Source organism: Nesoenas mayeri (assembly GCF_963082525.1).
Source record: "Nesoenas mayeri genome assembly, chromosome: 25".
Lineage (NCBI taxonomy): Eukaryota > Metazoa > Chordata > Aves > Columbiformes > Columbidae > Nesoenas > Nesoenas mayeri.
Genome location: NC_137549.1, coordinates 6,159,209 through 6,174,836, shown reverse-complemented (window position 1 = coordinate 6,174,836; position 15,628 = coordinate 6,159,209). Strand labels below are relative to the sequence as shown.

At 67.8% G+C, this 15,628-nt stretch overlaps 2 protein-coding genes across 2 annotated transcripts; one reads left to right on the top strand and one right to left on the bottom strand.

The window, feature by feature from the left end:
* Positions 1 to 670: 670 nt before the first annotated feature.
* Positions 671 to 7,203, top strand: FSTL3 (follistatin like 3; the record flags this gene model as incomplete). The annotated part of the gene is given in 6 exon segments (XM_080359413.1): positions 671 to 697; positions 699 to 729; positions 3,179 to 3,364; positions 5,640 to 5,855; positions 6,819 to 7,046; positions 7,151 to 7,203. Coding segments are annotated over 6 exon segments (741 nt in total).
* Positions 7,204 to 10,580: 3,377 nt separating this feature from the next.
* Positions 10,581 to 12,395, bottom strand: PRSS57 (serine protease 57; the record flags this gene model as incomplete). Its single annotated transcript, XM_080359399.1, has 5 exons — positions 10,581 to 10,892; positions 10,977 to 11,237; positions 11,681 to 11,825; positions 12,011 to 12,164; positions 12,338 to 12,395. The coding sequence occupies 5 exons, from the start codon at positions 12,393 to 12,395 to the stop codon at positions 10,713 to 10,715; spliced, it is 798 nt and encodes a 265-aa protein (XP_080215525.1). The 3' UTR covers positions 10,581 to 10,712.
* Positions 12,396 to 15,628: the final 3,233 nt, after the last annotated feature.

Sequence of the window (15,628 nt, the reverse complement as noted above, 5' to 3'; positions counted from 1 at the left end):
GCAGAGCCCCGCGGCCCCAGCGCCCTGCCCGGGGGAGAGGGGTGATGGACGGGGGACCCCGATCCCTCCAGCAGATGGGGGAGCGATCTCTGTGCAGGGGCACCGAGCAGGGGAGCAAACCCGGGTGATGTCGGGGAGCCCAAGTGGCCTTGCCCTGGGCTCCATGCAGCCCCGCAGTCCCTCCCAGCTTGGGGTCTCTGCCCCCTCCGCCCCGGCCGTGCTCCACTGCTGGGCTGGACACCTCTGCACCCCGAGCATGAGGCCACCCCCAAACCTTTCCCCCGTCTCCATCCTGGCCCAGTCCAGCTGGGGGGTGCCAACCCCCTGCTCGATCCGAGGGACACACGGACACATCCCCCCCGACAGCCCCACCCGCAGGCGGTGACGTGCGGGCTCTCTCTGTCCCCCCCGGCCCCCCCTTGCACCCCGATTTCCCCCTCGCTCCCAGCCCAACTCTCAGCCTCCTTCCGCGCCCCCCGCACTGACCCCCCCTCGCCCCCAACCTCCCCCCGCTGCCCCCGCCCTCGCGGCGCCCCCCGCCGCCGCCCCGCCCGGTGATTCACGCGGCCCCAGCCGCTTTATAGCGCCGCCGGCCGCGCCGCCAGGCCGCACAGGCAACAGGTCGCCGGAGCGTCCGGCCCCGTCCCGGCCCGTCCCGCCCGGCCCGGCCATGCCGCTGCGGCTGGCGCTCTGCCTGCCTCGCCCTCTGCAGCCCCGCCGCCGCGCACGGTAAGTGCCGCCCGGGGGCTCCGTGGCCGCCGCTCCCGCCGGGGCCGTCGGTGCCGCCGCTGCTGCCGCTGCAGCCGCTGCCTGCCGCGCCCCTCCCGGGGCAGGTGCCTGGGGCAAGGGGTGGCCCGGGGTCCCGGTTGCCGTTAGCGGGCCGTGCCCCCGGGCGCTGCTGTCCTCCCCCGCCCGTTCCCCCGCAGCCGCCGCCCCGCCGGTGGGTGCTGCCCGCGGGGCCGGGCTCGGGGCGGCGGGAGCCCGGTGGACCGGGAAGCGTTGGGGTGCCGGGTGCTGGCGGAGCGGTGGCAGCAGCTGGCAGTGCTGCTCGGGTGAGCCCGGTCCCCGCCTGTCCCTTCATCAGGCTGGGTCCCAGGGCTGCTGCGGCAGCAGCGAGCGCCCAGGGTCCCACATGGCCCTGCTGGCATGTCCCTGTCGGGGCAGCGCTGGTACCCGACCCTGGCATCCTGCACCCCTGTGTGCACTGGAGCAGGGGTGACTGGGGCAACAGGTGGGCTGGCCTCCCCAGCCCCCTGCATTGCTCCCGGGACAGGTACTGGGGGTCCCTCTCGTCAGGCTGGGGGGTGGGAGAGCCACGCTCAGGAGCTTTGGGAGCCGAGTGGGAAGAACTGGGAACAGCAGCCAGTTTGTGATCTGGGTGTGGAGTTTGCAGCTCGAACCCCTCCCGGCTCAGTTGACCGTGCTGGCAGCTCTCGTGGGCACGCGGGATGTGTCCGGGAAGCCAGCCCGGCACCCAGGCCGGCTGGGACCCTGCTCCGGGGCTCCAGCAGCCCTTCTCAGCGCTGCGGAGCCGTGGCTGCTACCGCCAGCACGAGCTCTCCTGCAGCAGCCCTGGAGTTTCCATCTTCCCCCCTCACACAATCCTGTTCGTCTTCATCGTTCCCCAGCAGCGTGGGCAGGCGCTGTGCTCCCTGGGCAGGGCAGGTCAGGGTGTCCCAAAGGATGGGGGGGCTCCTGTGAGGCTCCTCATGCTGCTGTAGCCTCCGGGGTCACGGTTGGCATCGCCCCAGCCCCTGGGATTTCCGCTTGCTGCTTCGCGGGGTCAAATGCAAGTTCCAGAAGGGCTGGGCAGGGACCTGGTCGCGCTGTCCAGAGCCTGGGCCGTCCAGCTGCACCAAGTGCTGCGCCCTCGCACTGGAGACAGCGTGGAAACCCTGAGGACGGGGTGTCCCGAGAGCCCCGCGCTGGCCCACCTGGCTCTGCCCGCAGTGTGGGTGGGCTCCATCCCCCCCAGGGCCACGTCCCCATTTGGTGTCCCCTTTTCCGTGGCTCAGGAGGTGGTGGATGCTCTGCTGGCCGTGGGTGCGCCCAGAGGCCGGACGCGCGGGCAGGGGTGTGAGGATCCGTCCTGCTGTGGGTGGGATCGCTCTGTGTGTGGCTGTGCCCATGGCAGCAGTTGCATGGTCCAAAGCCAGGATGTGGCTCCCAGGGAGCTCAGTACCGGGGGAGAATTGGGGCCATGGGATGTTGTAAAGGGCAAATGGGCTTGAGAGAGCAGTTGTAGAAATCCAGGGAGGATAGGCGCACCGATGGCAGGGGTGCGCTGGGCCCGGCTGATGCTCCCAGAGGTGCCCAGGCAGCTGGTTCCAGCCCGGCACTGGCAGGATCCGTCCCTTCCCCCCATCCCTTCCCTCACATCTTTAGCATTTAACGAACCTCAAACGCAGCTAACAAGAGCATAAACCCAAATAAGCGTCAGAAGAGGCTGGTTTGCAGAGGCGGAAATTGCAAAGGAATCACTCACAAAAAAGAAAAAAAACTGCTTCGCTTGTGGGGTTAAGGAACAAACAGGCTTTTGACTCAGAGGGATCCGATGCCGCTGGGCTGGCCCCGGCCCAAGCGCTGTGGCAAGTGCCCCGTTCTGCAGTTCTCCAGCCGGTGCCTCGGCTGCTCCTCGCAGAGGCCGCGGGTGTCGGGCCCCTTGCCGCAGGGACCGTCCCCATCCCCCGCGGGGCCGTTTGCACCCGCTGGGGTTGCAGCCCTTGCAGCGCTGGGGTCAGGCGGGACCGGGCAGGCGGGGGGTGACTGCGAGCCCGGCCCCTGACTGCCGCTGGACACCTCCCAGACCATCGCTTGCAGGTGCTGGGGTAACTGGTGTGTCCCTGCTAACCTAGCGCAGGGTCTGGAGCCTGGTGCTGGCAGCCCAGGACGTTGACGTCGAGGTGGCTGTGTGAGCCACCGCACTGTGCCGGGGCACCTCGGGGATGCCGGCTGCGGGACAGCCCCCGTGCCACGGGAGCGGTGGGAGCCGGCACAGAGCCTCTGGCTTCCCCAGCTCACCCCGTGCCAGCTCTTTGCGGGCACCCGTGTGGTCCCCATGGGTGACGCAGCTGTGGCTGCGGTCTCACCGCCCTTGGCACGGTGGGTTGGCACAGCGGGACCCGGCACAGCAGGTCCTGGCACAGCGGGGACCCCTCACCGTCTGCTCTCCGCGCAGGTGGGATCTGCTGGCTGCAGCAGGGGAAGGAGGCCAAGTGCACCATGATCCTGAAGACAGGCGTGACGTGGGAGGAATGCTGCGCCAACGGCAACGTGGACGTGGCCTGGTCGAACTACAGCTACCCGGGCAACAAAATCAGCCTGCTGGGCTTCCTGGGGCTGGTCACCTGCCACCCCTGCAAAGGTGAGCGCAGCTGTGGGGCGAGGGGCGGCCGTGGGGCGAGGGGCGGCCGTGGGGCGAGGGGCGGCCGTGGGGCTGGGCGCTGCGTGAGGAGGGTGCTCGGAGCCCACAGTCCGGTGAAGCGGCAGCGACGGGGCTGAGCTGCCCTGGTGTCCTCCCGGGCTGTTGGGGACAGCGCAGGGACCGCAGGGACCGCTGCCCCCGTGCTCCTGCTGCTGCAGCTCCGCGGCGGATGCTGCCGTGGGGCTGGCGGGACAGCCTCTGTCCCCCGGCAGCTCTTTGGTGTGTGTTTTTGTTGTTCCCCCTGCGGAGAGGGATGCGTGACCTGGGCCTTGGCTGGGAAGGCAGAGCGAGGAGCCGAGCTGGGGCTCCCTGTTCCCGGGTTAACTCTGCTGTGGCTGGAGCCTCCCGCGCTTGCCCTCGCCAGATCTGCTCACAGGGAAACTTCTTTGGAAGGAAAAAAAAGATCAATTTCTTCCCCTCTACTCCCCCTTCCTCCTCCCAGCCTGTGTGTGAAATGGCTTTATGTAATGGGCAGTTCCAGAAGTGGAAACTCTCCAGCTGTGAGTTCCAGCCTCGCCAGATGTTTTGGCGTGCGCCAGAGGCGCGGATCCCCCAGCCGCACTTGCGTGGCCGTGTGAGAACATGCTGGAGGACCTGCTGACCGCAGGAGGCAGGAGCGGGTCTTTGGAAGGTCATGTTGTTATTTGCTTAACAGGGGAAGAAGGTTCTTAACAAAACTGCTTCTTCCAGCCCCGCTGCCCCCGCTGGCGCTGCCACCCTGGCTGCTCCTCGGCCCCGTCCGGTCACCGCGCGGGGTCGCACCCTGCACCCGCAGAAAGCGGAGTGAGATCCCAGCTCTGGCTTCTACCCCGTATCCCGCTGGGGACTCGGCCCCGCGGCAGCCGGGCCGGCGGTGCCGGAGCAGCGGGACCCTCTCCCGGGGCTGGCTGGGGAGCTGAAATCCCTGGCTGTGGCTGCTGGGGACACACCGTCCCCCCTGGGGACGCAGAGCGGGGCTGGAGTCGCAGGCAGATGGTGCCGGCAGCTCCTTCTCTTGCCGAGGCAGCCGAGGTGGCCGGACCTGCCGCAGCGTCCCAGAGTGGAGCCCAGCGAGGGTCCCGCTGCCCCCGCCGCCCTGGGACACGGGTCACGCTGCTCTGTCCCAGGGACTCGGGGGTGCTGCCGGGGCTCAGCCTGCCCGTCACCTCTGCCCTTGGACAGGCCCAGCGATGGAAATCAGGGAGCAAACCGGGAAACTCTGTCTCCCACCAGGGAATTTCCCCTGGGGAGAGCTGGGCCAAGCAGACGGGGAATTTCCCCTTCCCTCTCCTCCTTGCGCTGTCTCCCAAAGTGACCTGTCTCCTGCAGGGAAATCCCCCTGGCACCTCCAGCACACACCCTGTCTGCGGGAATCCCTCCTGTCTGCGGGAATCCCTCCTGTCTGCGGGAATCCCTCCTGTCTGCGGGAATCCCTCCTGCCTGGGGCTCAATCCACCTCGGAAGTTTCGGTCCGGTCCCCGTGGGTGCCGATGGAGCCGTGTCCCTGCACCCGCAGGCGGCTCCCGCCATCGCCCGCGTCCCTGAGGGGTGAGGGCTGCGTGCCCTGGGCTGGGCGCTGACCCCTTTGCCTGTCCCCAGGAGGCACCGTGTCCAGGACGGGCCCCCGCTGTCCCCTGACCGTCCCCGGCGTGGGCACGGCCCCGGGCGCTGGCGAGACCCTGCGAACCCAGCCCCCGTGCTGGCTGGGAGGGGACCCAGGGGACAAAGCCATCGCCTGTCTGGGGATCTGCGCTCGCTGCTGCTTCCCGCTCTTGTGTTCAAGTCACGGAGGCCTGGAGCAAAACAGGGCTGGGTATTGTCTGGTGGAAGCGACGTTCTCAATCGCCCAGACAACTCGCAAAGCCTGGTTCCTTCTGGAGGAGCTAGGGCCTTGCGGAGATAGATTTTTCCATTGCACAAGAAAAAGAAACGTCTCCTTCCAAAAAAATAAATGCGTAGAAATGAGTGAGCTGGTGCCGAGCGGAGGGCCGGGGCTCTGGCTGCGGCGAGCGCTGGAGGATCGTGCGGAGCTCCAGCCAACGACCTGCTCCTTGGCGGGGCTGAGCAGATCCAGATGCTGCTTGAGGCAGCTCAGCGTCGGCGTGTTGTGACCCCGGGAGGGATTCGGGACCCCGAGGGCTCGCGCTGGTCCTGTCCTGGTTGTGCGGGACGGACCCTTCGCTCGGGGGGGCAGCCGGTGCCGCTCCGTCACGCGCTGCTCCCCCTGTGTCCCCAGAGAGCTGCGAGGGGGTGGTGTGCGGCCCCGACAAGGTTTGCAAGATGAAGCACGGGCGGCCCCAGTGCGCCTGCGCCCCCGACTGCTCCAGCCTCCCCCGCAAGCTGCAGGTCTGCGGCTCCGACGGCTACACCTACCGCGACGAGTGCGACCTGCTGACGGCCAAGTGCAGAGACCACCCCGACCTCGAAGTGATGTACCAGGGCAAGTGCAAAAGTAGGTCTGGTTGTGCCCCTGTCCTGCTGTCCCCCGTGGCTCTCATGTGCCAGCTCTGTGTGGGACAAGCCAAGGGCAGCGCAGGTCCCTGGGCTCTCCCAGCACACTGTGAGCCGCTCCGGTGTGGAGGACGGGTCACCCTGCCATGGTGTGCTGGCATGGCCAGGCATGTCCTCCCCGCTCCTGTCTGGGACGTCGAGTGTCCCTCATTCACGCCCACCATGGAGCGCGTGTCCCGGGGAGGAGCCGTCCTGCCCCGGGCACCAGCTGCTCCCCGGCACGGCACGCGGGTTTGTACCCGGTGCCTGCCCTGGCTGTGCCCGGGGGCGGGAGGTCTGAGCCGGCACCCGCGCGGCTGCACCCGCCGGCCACCCCGGCCCGGCCGCCCCGGCAGGGACAGCAGAGCCGCCTGCGATGCCGCCGCAGCCCGTCAGTGCAACGGGGGTTCGGCCTCGCCACGGGCTGAGCAATAACAGTCCGTAAAATGTCGCTTACAAACATCAAGCCCCTTTCTTTTGTTGTTTTGTTAAAGAGAGCAGCAATCCTCCTTGCCCTGCCAAGAACTGTCAGAATTATTATGATTATTTTTGCCAGCCCTCCTCCCTGAAATGCTTTGCCTGTCAAGCTCCGGACTGCACAGGGAAATGTGGGGCAAGAAATGGGAGTTGGGAGCTGCAGATGCCAAATCTCCTTCCAGTCAGGCGGGAAGGGGAGGAAGGCGGAGGCACGGCCTTGCGAGTGTTTGTGGTGTCCGGGGAGCGCTGCGGGTCCCGCCGTGCTCCCGCCGCGCAGAGCCGGGAGTGCCGTGGGGCTGGGGGTGCACGAGCCCCCCGCTCCGTGCCGGCCCCCAGCTCCGCTCCCTTCCCCGACAGCTGAAGGTGGGAGGGGGCCCGAGCTCCCCGGGTTTCCTGGGCCGCTGCCCCCATCCCGGAGGCTCAGCCGCGGCCGCGTGTGCCCCCGCAGAATCCTGCTCCAGCGTGGTGTGTCCCGGCACCCACACCTGCGTGGTGGACCAGACGGGCAGCGCCCACTGCGTGATGTGCCGCACGGCCCCGTGCCCCGAGCCCACCAGCCTGGACCACGCGCTCTGCGGCAACAACAACGTCACCTACCCCTCGGCGTGCCACCTCCGGCGGGCCACCTGCCACCGCGGCCGCTCCATCGGCGTGCGCCACTACGGGAGCTGCTCGGGTGAGCGGGGCGCTGGGTGGGGGGGCAGCGGGCTCGGAGCCCCGGTGCCCGGCCACCCCTCGCGCCCCCTCACCACTTCCCCATCTCTCCTGCTCCCTTTCCAGCTGCAGCCAAATTCTCCTCGGAGACGGACAACGCGGAAGAGAACTACGTGTGAATCCTCCCGCGCCGCGAGGCCGGATCCAGGAGACAGGGGCATTATGTGTATATTGTACAAACCATATACCTGATATTTATTAAGATAAAAAGATCCTTATTTATACCTGTGTATGTTATGCGGCTGCAGGGACTGATGCTCGGTCCTGCCGGTCGGGGAGCAGGGGAGGGGTGAGGCCGAGCCCCCGGGATGCTCCGGTGCCGTACAGCCCTTCCCCACGGCCGGCACAGCGCCGAGGGGTGTCCATGCTGCTGCATGTTGGGCCCCCCCCACGTGTCCTTGGCCAGCAGCCCTGGGCCTATTTATTTTTGGATTGGATTCTCGGTACTCTGCTGATGTTTCTGGCCAGGACCTCGAGGTCTAGAGGGAATCTGTGCTTTCGCCTTCCCCGGGGGCTCAGCTCCAGCTGCCAGCAGCAGGACAGGCAGCACGGCACTGCAGCGGATTGGAGAGAGACAGATATCTATTTTTATATATATATATATATATAAAATATATATATGTATGTTATGTTCTCCTAAAGTTTTAGCATGTCTATGTTAAAATTGGACTTTAGTTTAGGTTTTCCTGAGCCCGCTCAGACCAGGCTCCCACCCATCTCTGCGGTGCTGCCGGCGCTCGGAGGGCTGGTGCTGGGTGGCCATGGCAGCCCTGGCCAGGGGGCTCGACCGCCCGCTGCGGAGCTGCCGAGGGGCTGCGGGGAGCGCGGCAAGTGGCCCCGGGACCCCCGGGACCCCCGGCCCAGCAGCCGCAGCCCCCTCCTGCGCTCCCAGCTCTGTCGTCATTGTCTGTATTTATTTTTACTTCTTCTCTCATTTTGTGTGTTGTCACCTGTGTAAATACCATCTCATCTCTGACACCGAGAAGCTATTGCCTTTATATAAATATCATATATATATTATATATATATATATATATAAATACCCTATTTTCTATTTTTGTATGATTGCGTTCTGATCCCTGAGGCAGACGCTATGGGAACATATACATTTCCTATTTGGTATTGTTAGGGGCATTTTATGGCTGTGTTACAATTTGGATTATAATTAAAGAAAGAATAAACAGTGCTGTGGGTCCGGATTTGTTCGGCAGGTCCTGGGGCCGCAGGGGGTGGCTGCAGCCTGGGGCGCTGGGCTGGGTGGGCAGGGGGACATGGGGACACGGGGGACGGCAGAGCCCCCGGCAGCAGGTGGGGAGCGCGGCCCCCCGGGGCTGCATCTGCTGCAGCTCAGCTGAGGCCGTCCCTGCAGGGGGGGAGGGGAGAGCGGGGAAGAGCAACCAGCAGCACAGATAAATCTGTTCCCAATCTCAGGCCGTGCCACGAGGGTTTGGTATTTCACAAAACAATTCCTGCCGTTAATTGGGTCCTGATGTGCGATGCTTCCCCGGCGCGGGAGCCCGGCGGCAGCCTGCGGCTTGGCTCACCGGGACCCGCCGCGCCGTCCCCCTTGGCCACGCTCCCCCAGGCCCCGCTGAGCCCCCGCTGTGCCTGGGACCGGCCGTGCGCCCCGACAGCAGCGGGGAGCTCCTGCGGCCAGGCTGGCCCTGACAGAGACCCCCCGATGTCCCCCAGCTCGGCAATGCCCCCTGCTTCTGCTTTTGGGGGTGGGCGTACAGGAGCTGCCAAAAGGCTGCCCAGGACTTTCCCTGGCACACATGTGGTGGTGTATGGCACGGGTGGCCCCAGAGCCCACCCACGGTGTCCCTGTCCCCGTGGTGTCCCCGTGGCACCTTGCCTCCCATTGCCCACCCCGGCCCACGGCTTTGGCGGCTGAAGCGCCAGGATTGCTGCCGTGGGCTGAGCCCGCGGGCACCGGCTGTGGCGGCACCGGCAGCTCCCGCCGGCGAGCGGGAGATCTCGGCTCCAAAACACAGCCATGAGTCAGGCCCTGCCTTCCCGCCGGTTTTTGGGTGGTCTGGGACAAGCCGAGACAGGCGCCGGCTCTGCCGGCTCCCTGGCACCGCGGAGCCCGGGGCTGGCAGCCCTGCCCCGGCATCCCGGGGGGTCTGTCCCCACCACCGCTGCATGGAGCCCGCGGGGATCTGGGGCTTCCTCGGAGGCTGGCAGGGCTCTGTCCTCTGCTCGGTGTGCCCTGGTGTCCCCGAGGCCACCAGTGCCTGCAGCTGTCCCCCCAAGCCCCATGCAAAGCAGGGAGCTGGGACTGGGGCTGGAGGGGACGGAGCAGCGCACAACGGGGGCGCTGCCAAAGTCCCTGTGCTCCCAGTGTGGGGACCGCAGAGGTTAGGGTGCCTTTGGGGACCTCTCGACCTGGCCTTGGCCTTCACGCTCCCCAGCAGAGCCCCCGGCGCAGCACGATGGCCCGTGCCAGCCCGTGCCAGCCGCTGCGGTGGCTGCAGCCTCCTGCGGGACCCCCCGGGCGGCGAGGGCGGCTGCGCCCCGCGGCCGTGGCGTGCCAGCAATTTGCAGATAAACAAGCAGGAGCAGGGAGCGTCTGGGTCTGTCCCGGAGGCGGCCGCGACGCCAGGCGAGAGCCGCGTGTGTCTCAGCTGAGCCCGGCAGCGCTCAGCGCGTCCCCGGCCGCTGCGGGCAGCTCTCGGCCCCTGCCCGCGGTGAGCGCCCGGCTGCCCCAGCGTGCCAGGGAGCTGAGCGAGGCTCTCGGCAAGATCCCCGTGGCTCTGCCAGCGCATCTGCCCCCGGGAGATGTCTGGGGTTCCCCTGCTTGAGGAGTCCCACATGGGATGGGACAAGACGAGACAGGATGGGACGAGGTGGGGCGGGACGGGGAGCCTCACCCCAGCGGGAAGGCAGCTGCTGGGGATGCTCCGCGGGGTGATGATGCCTGGATGCGGATCCTGGGGCAGGGCCTGGTCCTGAGCTGGGGTAGCACTTCCCTCCCTCCTCCTGCATCCCCTGCTCCATCCGCCCCAGCCCGGGACAAGCTGGGAGCCTGGCTGGGACCACAGCGGGACAGCCGGAGAGGGAGTGTGGTTGGGCAGGGAAAGGGCAGGAGGGGGCAAAACTGGGACAAACCAGCCCCTGTTGAGACGGGCAGCAGCTGCCTGGGCAGTGCAGGGTTAAGGATTGGCCCCAATCAGCCCCCACCCGGGCTCAGCTGCCCACCAACTGAATAAAGGGGGATGAAACCTTACACAGGATCTTCTGGCTCCATGGGCAGGTGGGTCTAGTTCTGGGGCTCCATATCATGCCTGTGTGGCAGGTTCAGGGTGGGTAGGGGCTGGTGAGGGACAAGGGACCCCGGAGCTCCCACCTGCCTTAGAGCTCCCCAGGGAGTGGGGCGGTAGAAGGGAAGGTGAATAGACAGAGTTCTGGGACTGAGGATTTATTGTGGAAGGTAAATGTGAGGTACTCGGGCTTCTGGCACAGCCTGGGTCAAGGAGCCCTGAGCATCAGCTCCGAAACCTCTTGGAGCCGGCAGGACCTGGGAGTCTGACCCTCTTCTCCCCTCCTGGGTGCTGCCGCACAGCCAAGACACCCCAGCCCCTTTTCCCGCAGCTCATCTGCCCTGGGGACCCCCTGCCAGCCCTGGCTAGGGCTCCGGCTGCCCCTTCTGATGGCGGTGCCCTCGCACGGTGCGATGCACCCACTCGATGTAGTTGGAGATCTTGGTGTAGATATCGGGGTACCGGCGGTCCCCACATCTCTCTCCAGAGAATGAGACGATGCCATAAACCTTTCCCTTGAAGACCAGAGGTCCCCCGGAGTCGCCCTGTGGAGCAAAGGGGCGGGAGGGAGACTAGCGGGTGTGCAGGAGCGGGGTGAGCGGGGCGCACCGGGCCGGGAGCGCACTCACCGCGCAGACGCCCTGCAGCGTGGCATTGGGGCTGGCCCCACACAGCATGTTGGTCGAGACCTTGCCCCGCCACAGCGTGCGGCAGAGGCTTCGCTTGACGATGGTGGTGCCGGTCTCCATCAGCTCGGTGGGCCGGTCGCCGTAGTTGGAGACGTCCCCCCAGCCCAGCACATGGCAGACTGTGCCAGGCTTCAGGTCGATGTGGGGGGGGGGCAGACGGATCCGCTTCACGTACTCGTTCAGTGTGGCCGATCTGTTCAGCTGGGTGGGGAGCCGGGGGCGTGGGTGGCTCCACTCCTGGGCAGAGCCCCCCAGGTGCTCCTGCCTGGGGTCCCAGCCCCTCCGCACCCCATCACTCACCCGCCTCAGCTCTGCGCTCATGTGGACCTCCCCAGCCCTTCCCTCTGCAGATACTGCCCCCCCCCCACCAGCCCCTCTGCACTGGTCCCCATCTGCTCCAGAGACTGGCTGCCCGTGGGTGGCAGGGGCTGCAGACCCCGCTCGGGTCACCATGTCCTCGGCCGCCTCCATCGCACCGTCCCGCTTCTCCGGAGGAGCACTGACACCTAGTGTTGGCTGCCCGGGTGGCTCCTCCGCACCCACAGGCCGTGGGGCACCCCGGGTCCCTCCTGCACCCCACGCGGGTGGGTGACCTGGTCTCCCGGCCGGCAGGTCTGTGCTGGCCAGCGGCGTGCGGGACTCACCTGGAGCAGGCGGATGTCATTGTCCACCGAGCGGGGGTTGTAGTGTGGGTGGGCGATGGACTGAGCGATGCCGAAGATCTGCTGGGACCCCTCGGGCTCCTCCAGCCTGTGGGCGCCCAGCACCACACGCACCGAGGGATTGCGCCTGCAGCAGAGGGGTCCTGAGCAGATGCTGCCCAGCCAGGGACCATATGGGCGGGGGAGAAGGGGACTGGCGAGGTGGGCTCAGGGCGAGCACAGACGGGTGCTTGTGAGGGTCGCTCTGGGACTGTGTCACCCCCTGGGACGGGGCCGCCCTGTGTGCCAGGGGGCAGGATGCGCGTGGCTCACCTGGGAATGAGGCAGTGGGCTGCTGTCATCACCCACTTGGGCCAGACCAGGAAGCCCCCGCAGACGTGCTGACCGTCCATCTGGATGGAGGCGATGAAGGGCCGGGAGTGGGGCGCCACCACCTTTCCCCCGATGATCCGGCTCCCTTGGGTGCCTGGTGGGTGGGCACAGGCTGTCACCGCTGCCAGGGAGTCTGGGCGCAGCTCTCGCCTGTGTCTGTCCTGCTCCTGGCTGTGTGTCCTGAGCACCCCAGCACCACCTGCCGCTCCAGCCCAGGGTCTCCCTCTCCTGCCCCGGCTGTGGGGACCAACCCCAGCTCTGCATTACCTGCTGGGAGCAGCACGGAGCCTCCCAGGCTGAGGATGAACAGCCCAGCCATGGCCATGCTGGTGCAGAGCGGGCCACAGCCACCTCCTCTGGGGCTGCTCAGGGCTGGGGGTGCTTAAATAACTGAGGCTGAGCCTCTGCCAGGATGCTGGCGGGTTATCTCCCTCTGCTTCCTCCTCTCTGCATGTTGCTGCCTTGGGCAATGCTGTGGGGTGGGGGGCACCAGCTGTGCAATCTGCACGGGGGGCACATGCGGCGTTGCAGCTTCCTCCGTAGCGGAGCAGCTCCGCGCTGGGGGAGAGCGGGTTAGGGAGGGAAGAGAGAAAGCAGAGTGACTTCCCAACCCAGCCCTGACTCTTGTGCTTTGAGCTAATCAGGAGGAAACCTCTCAGCTCTTGGCAGACATGCAGGAGCAGCAGGGGCCCCCACATCCCAGGACACCTCCCAGGACGTGGCAGTGTCCCTGGGGCTGGTGCAGGGACAGACCTGATGTGTCCCATGGCCTCTCCAGAGACCCCTGGCTCTGGGGTGGTGCTGCAGGTGGAGGGGCAGTTTGGTCTCCCTGATCTGCACCTTCCAGGGTGCAAGGAGGGCTGCAGGGTGTACCGGGGTGTTGTTGTACCGGGGTGGGGGGACAGGGGCCCCATGACCGATGTGGCCCTCACCGCAGAGCTGGGCTTGCATCTGGGCCGAGCGCGGGGCTCTGGCCCCGGCAGCGGGCACGTTTCCCAACGGTGCCGTGGTCGCAGCTGGCCCGGGGCTTCCTGTGGCAGTTTGTCAGCGTTTGCCCAACGCAACCGTTGTGTTGGGAAACGCGAGAGCGGCGAGGGGGCCGCGCAGCCCGGGCTCCCCGCTCCTCCAGCCTCTCCCCGGCTCCCTTCGCACCCTCAGGCTGCGTGCGGGGGCGCGGACACCCCGGCACGGCGGGAGGGCTGAGCCGGGGCAGTGCCCGGAGTGGGGGCCATCCGGGGTGCCAAGGGGGGCCCGTCCTGCCCGCGGTAAGGAGCCGCAGCGCCCGCAGCCCCTCCCTCCCGCCCCGCTCCGGGCACCGCGCACCGCGCGCCGCGCACCGGGACCTGCTCTGGGCCCCCCGCACGCCAGCGGCAGCCGCAGCCCCGGGGGCGCCGCGCCCCGAGGCCGGTGAGGGGCGGCGGCAGTGGCGGGCCGCGCCCGGCAGACGGAGCTGTGCGGGCGGCGCGGGGGGCGGGAGCGCCGGCGCGGCCCCGACATCCCTGCGCATCCCGCAGCCCCGCCGGGGATGCCGCCGCCCGCCGGGCCCTGAGCGCCGGGACGCCGGCGCCCGCCGGCCCCGCTCCGCCGCGCCTCGCCCGGCCCGACCCCGCCGGAGCCGCCGCCGCCGCACGCCTCGCCCGCCCGGAAAATGGAGTGAGTACCGGCCCGGGCCGTGCCGCCGCCGCGGGGAGCGGGACCCCGGCACCGGGCCGCGGCCCCCCCGTGCCGCCGGCTGAGCGCCGCAGTACCGGGGGGGCGGCCCCCCGGGTGCCGGGTTCTGCACCCCCGCACTGGGCTGCGGGAACCCCCCACCGCGGGCTTACGGAGCCTGTATCGGCAGCTCGTAACCCCGCTGATGCTGGGGCTTGGGACCCCAAAACTGGAGGCTTATATCGCACTGACCCTGGCGGCTCAGGACCCCAATACGGGAGGCTTGTATCCCCCCAACACCGAGGCTTGGGACCCCAAAACCAGGGCTCGCATCGTCCTGATGCCAGGGCTCGTGACCCCAAAACCAGGGCTTCACATTCCCCCAGATACTGGGGCTCAGGACCCCAATACCAGGGACTTGCATCCTCCCAATGCTGGGGCCTGGGACCCCAATACTGGGGCCTCACATCCCCCCAGTGCTGCTCAGCAGGTGCTGCCCCTCTCCGGGTCCCTGCCCTACTGTGGGGTCTGAGGCACCAGCTTGGGGTACAGCTGCGGAGGCCCCGCAGCGGCTGTGGGGGCTGCGGGGGGCGAGTCTCCACTGGCAGCGGCGCGGGAAGGAGGGGGGTGGGAAGAGCGTTTATTTTTGTGTTTTGAACCTGTTGTTGCTGCTGCGTGCGGCTGGGCTGAGTGGGTGGCTGTGAGCCGCGAACCCCTCCCTGCGCACCCCGGCGCTCTGCCGAGGGACCCGGCGCTGACGGCGGATCCTTGTGCACCGCGTCCTGCTGGGGGGATGCTCTCTGGCCCCAGCCTTATCCTTTGTGTGCTGCCTGGCTGGTTGGAGCTGGGCGTGGGGCTTTGTGGGTGGGTGGGGAAGAGGGAGCAAGTGGGGGCCATTGGGGGCCCGGTAGCTGGGGACTGTCTTGCCCACGCACAGGTTTTGCCCCTCAGGGAGCCCAGCAGCTCTGGCCTGCAGCGTGCTGGTGCCCGCAGGGCACGGAGCTGGGCAACGTGCTGGGTACCAGCAACAGCAGCTGGCTGGGCTGGCCCTGTCTCACTCCAGCCTTTCCATCCCTCCACGGCTCTGGTCCCCACCAAAGCAAAGAAGGGTCCCCCCAGCGTCTGCTGCGTTTGGCACTGGGGACTTCTCAGGGCAGCCAGCCAGCCCAGGGTCAGCTCCCCGCTGCTCCTCGTGGGCACCTCGCCTGGCACGGCCACACCACCCGCCTGCCAGTGAGACGTTGGGTGCTCAACAGGTCCTGCTCGCCGCTGCGTGCCTCCCGCCTGGGGACCCCCATGGCGTGGGCGAGGGATGGGGTGGTGGTTTCCTGGGGTTGGGGTGGGCTCTGGGTGGCTCAGCGCTGAGAGCACTGTGGGAGGCACTGGTGGGGGCCTGGGGATGTTTCTTATGTCGGAGTGGAGTGGCTCCCCTTGGTGCTGGAGCGGCTGGAGGCTTCGTGGTGCAGGGGCTCGGCTGGGCCGTTCCGTGGGCCCATGTCCCACGGTGGAGGTGTTGGCAGCGAGGAAGGGCGGGAGGAAGGCTGCGGAGCTGCCGTGCGCTGGGACAGGTTGGGTGGAGGAGCAGAGCTCAGGGCGGGGGGCAGCATGTGCGCAGGAGCCTGAGTCTGTCTGTCCTCCACCCGGGGGGCAAGGAGCCCCTGGGCCCCAGACAGGAGCTGCTCTGGGGTGAGGATGAGCCCTGCAGCAGCCCAGGAGGAGGGAGAGGAGCCGGGCGGATCCTGCCCCAGCCAGGTGTTTCCTGATGGAGAATGGCTGGCCGTGGGCTGAGCCCAGCGCCTTGGCTGGGCGCCGAGGACCGAGCTCCCCGCGGGTGCCTGAGGCTCGTGGGGCGCTGCTGCCGGGAGCCACGTTCCTGCCGGCTCCGTGGAGCCTCGTGTGTGCTTGGGT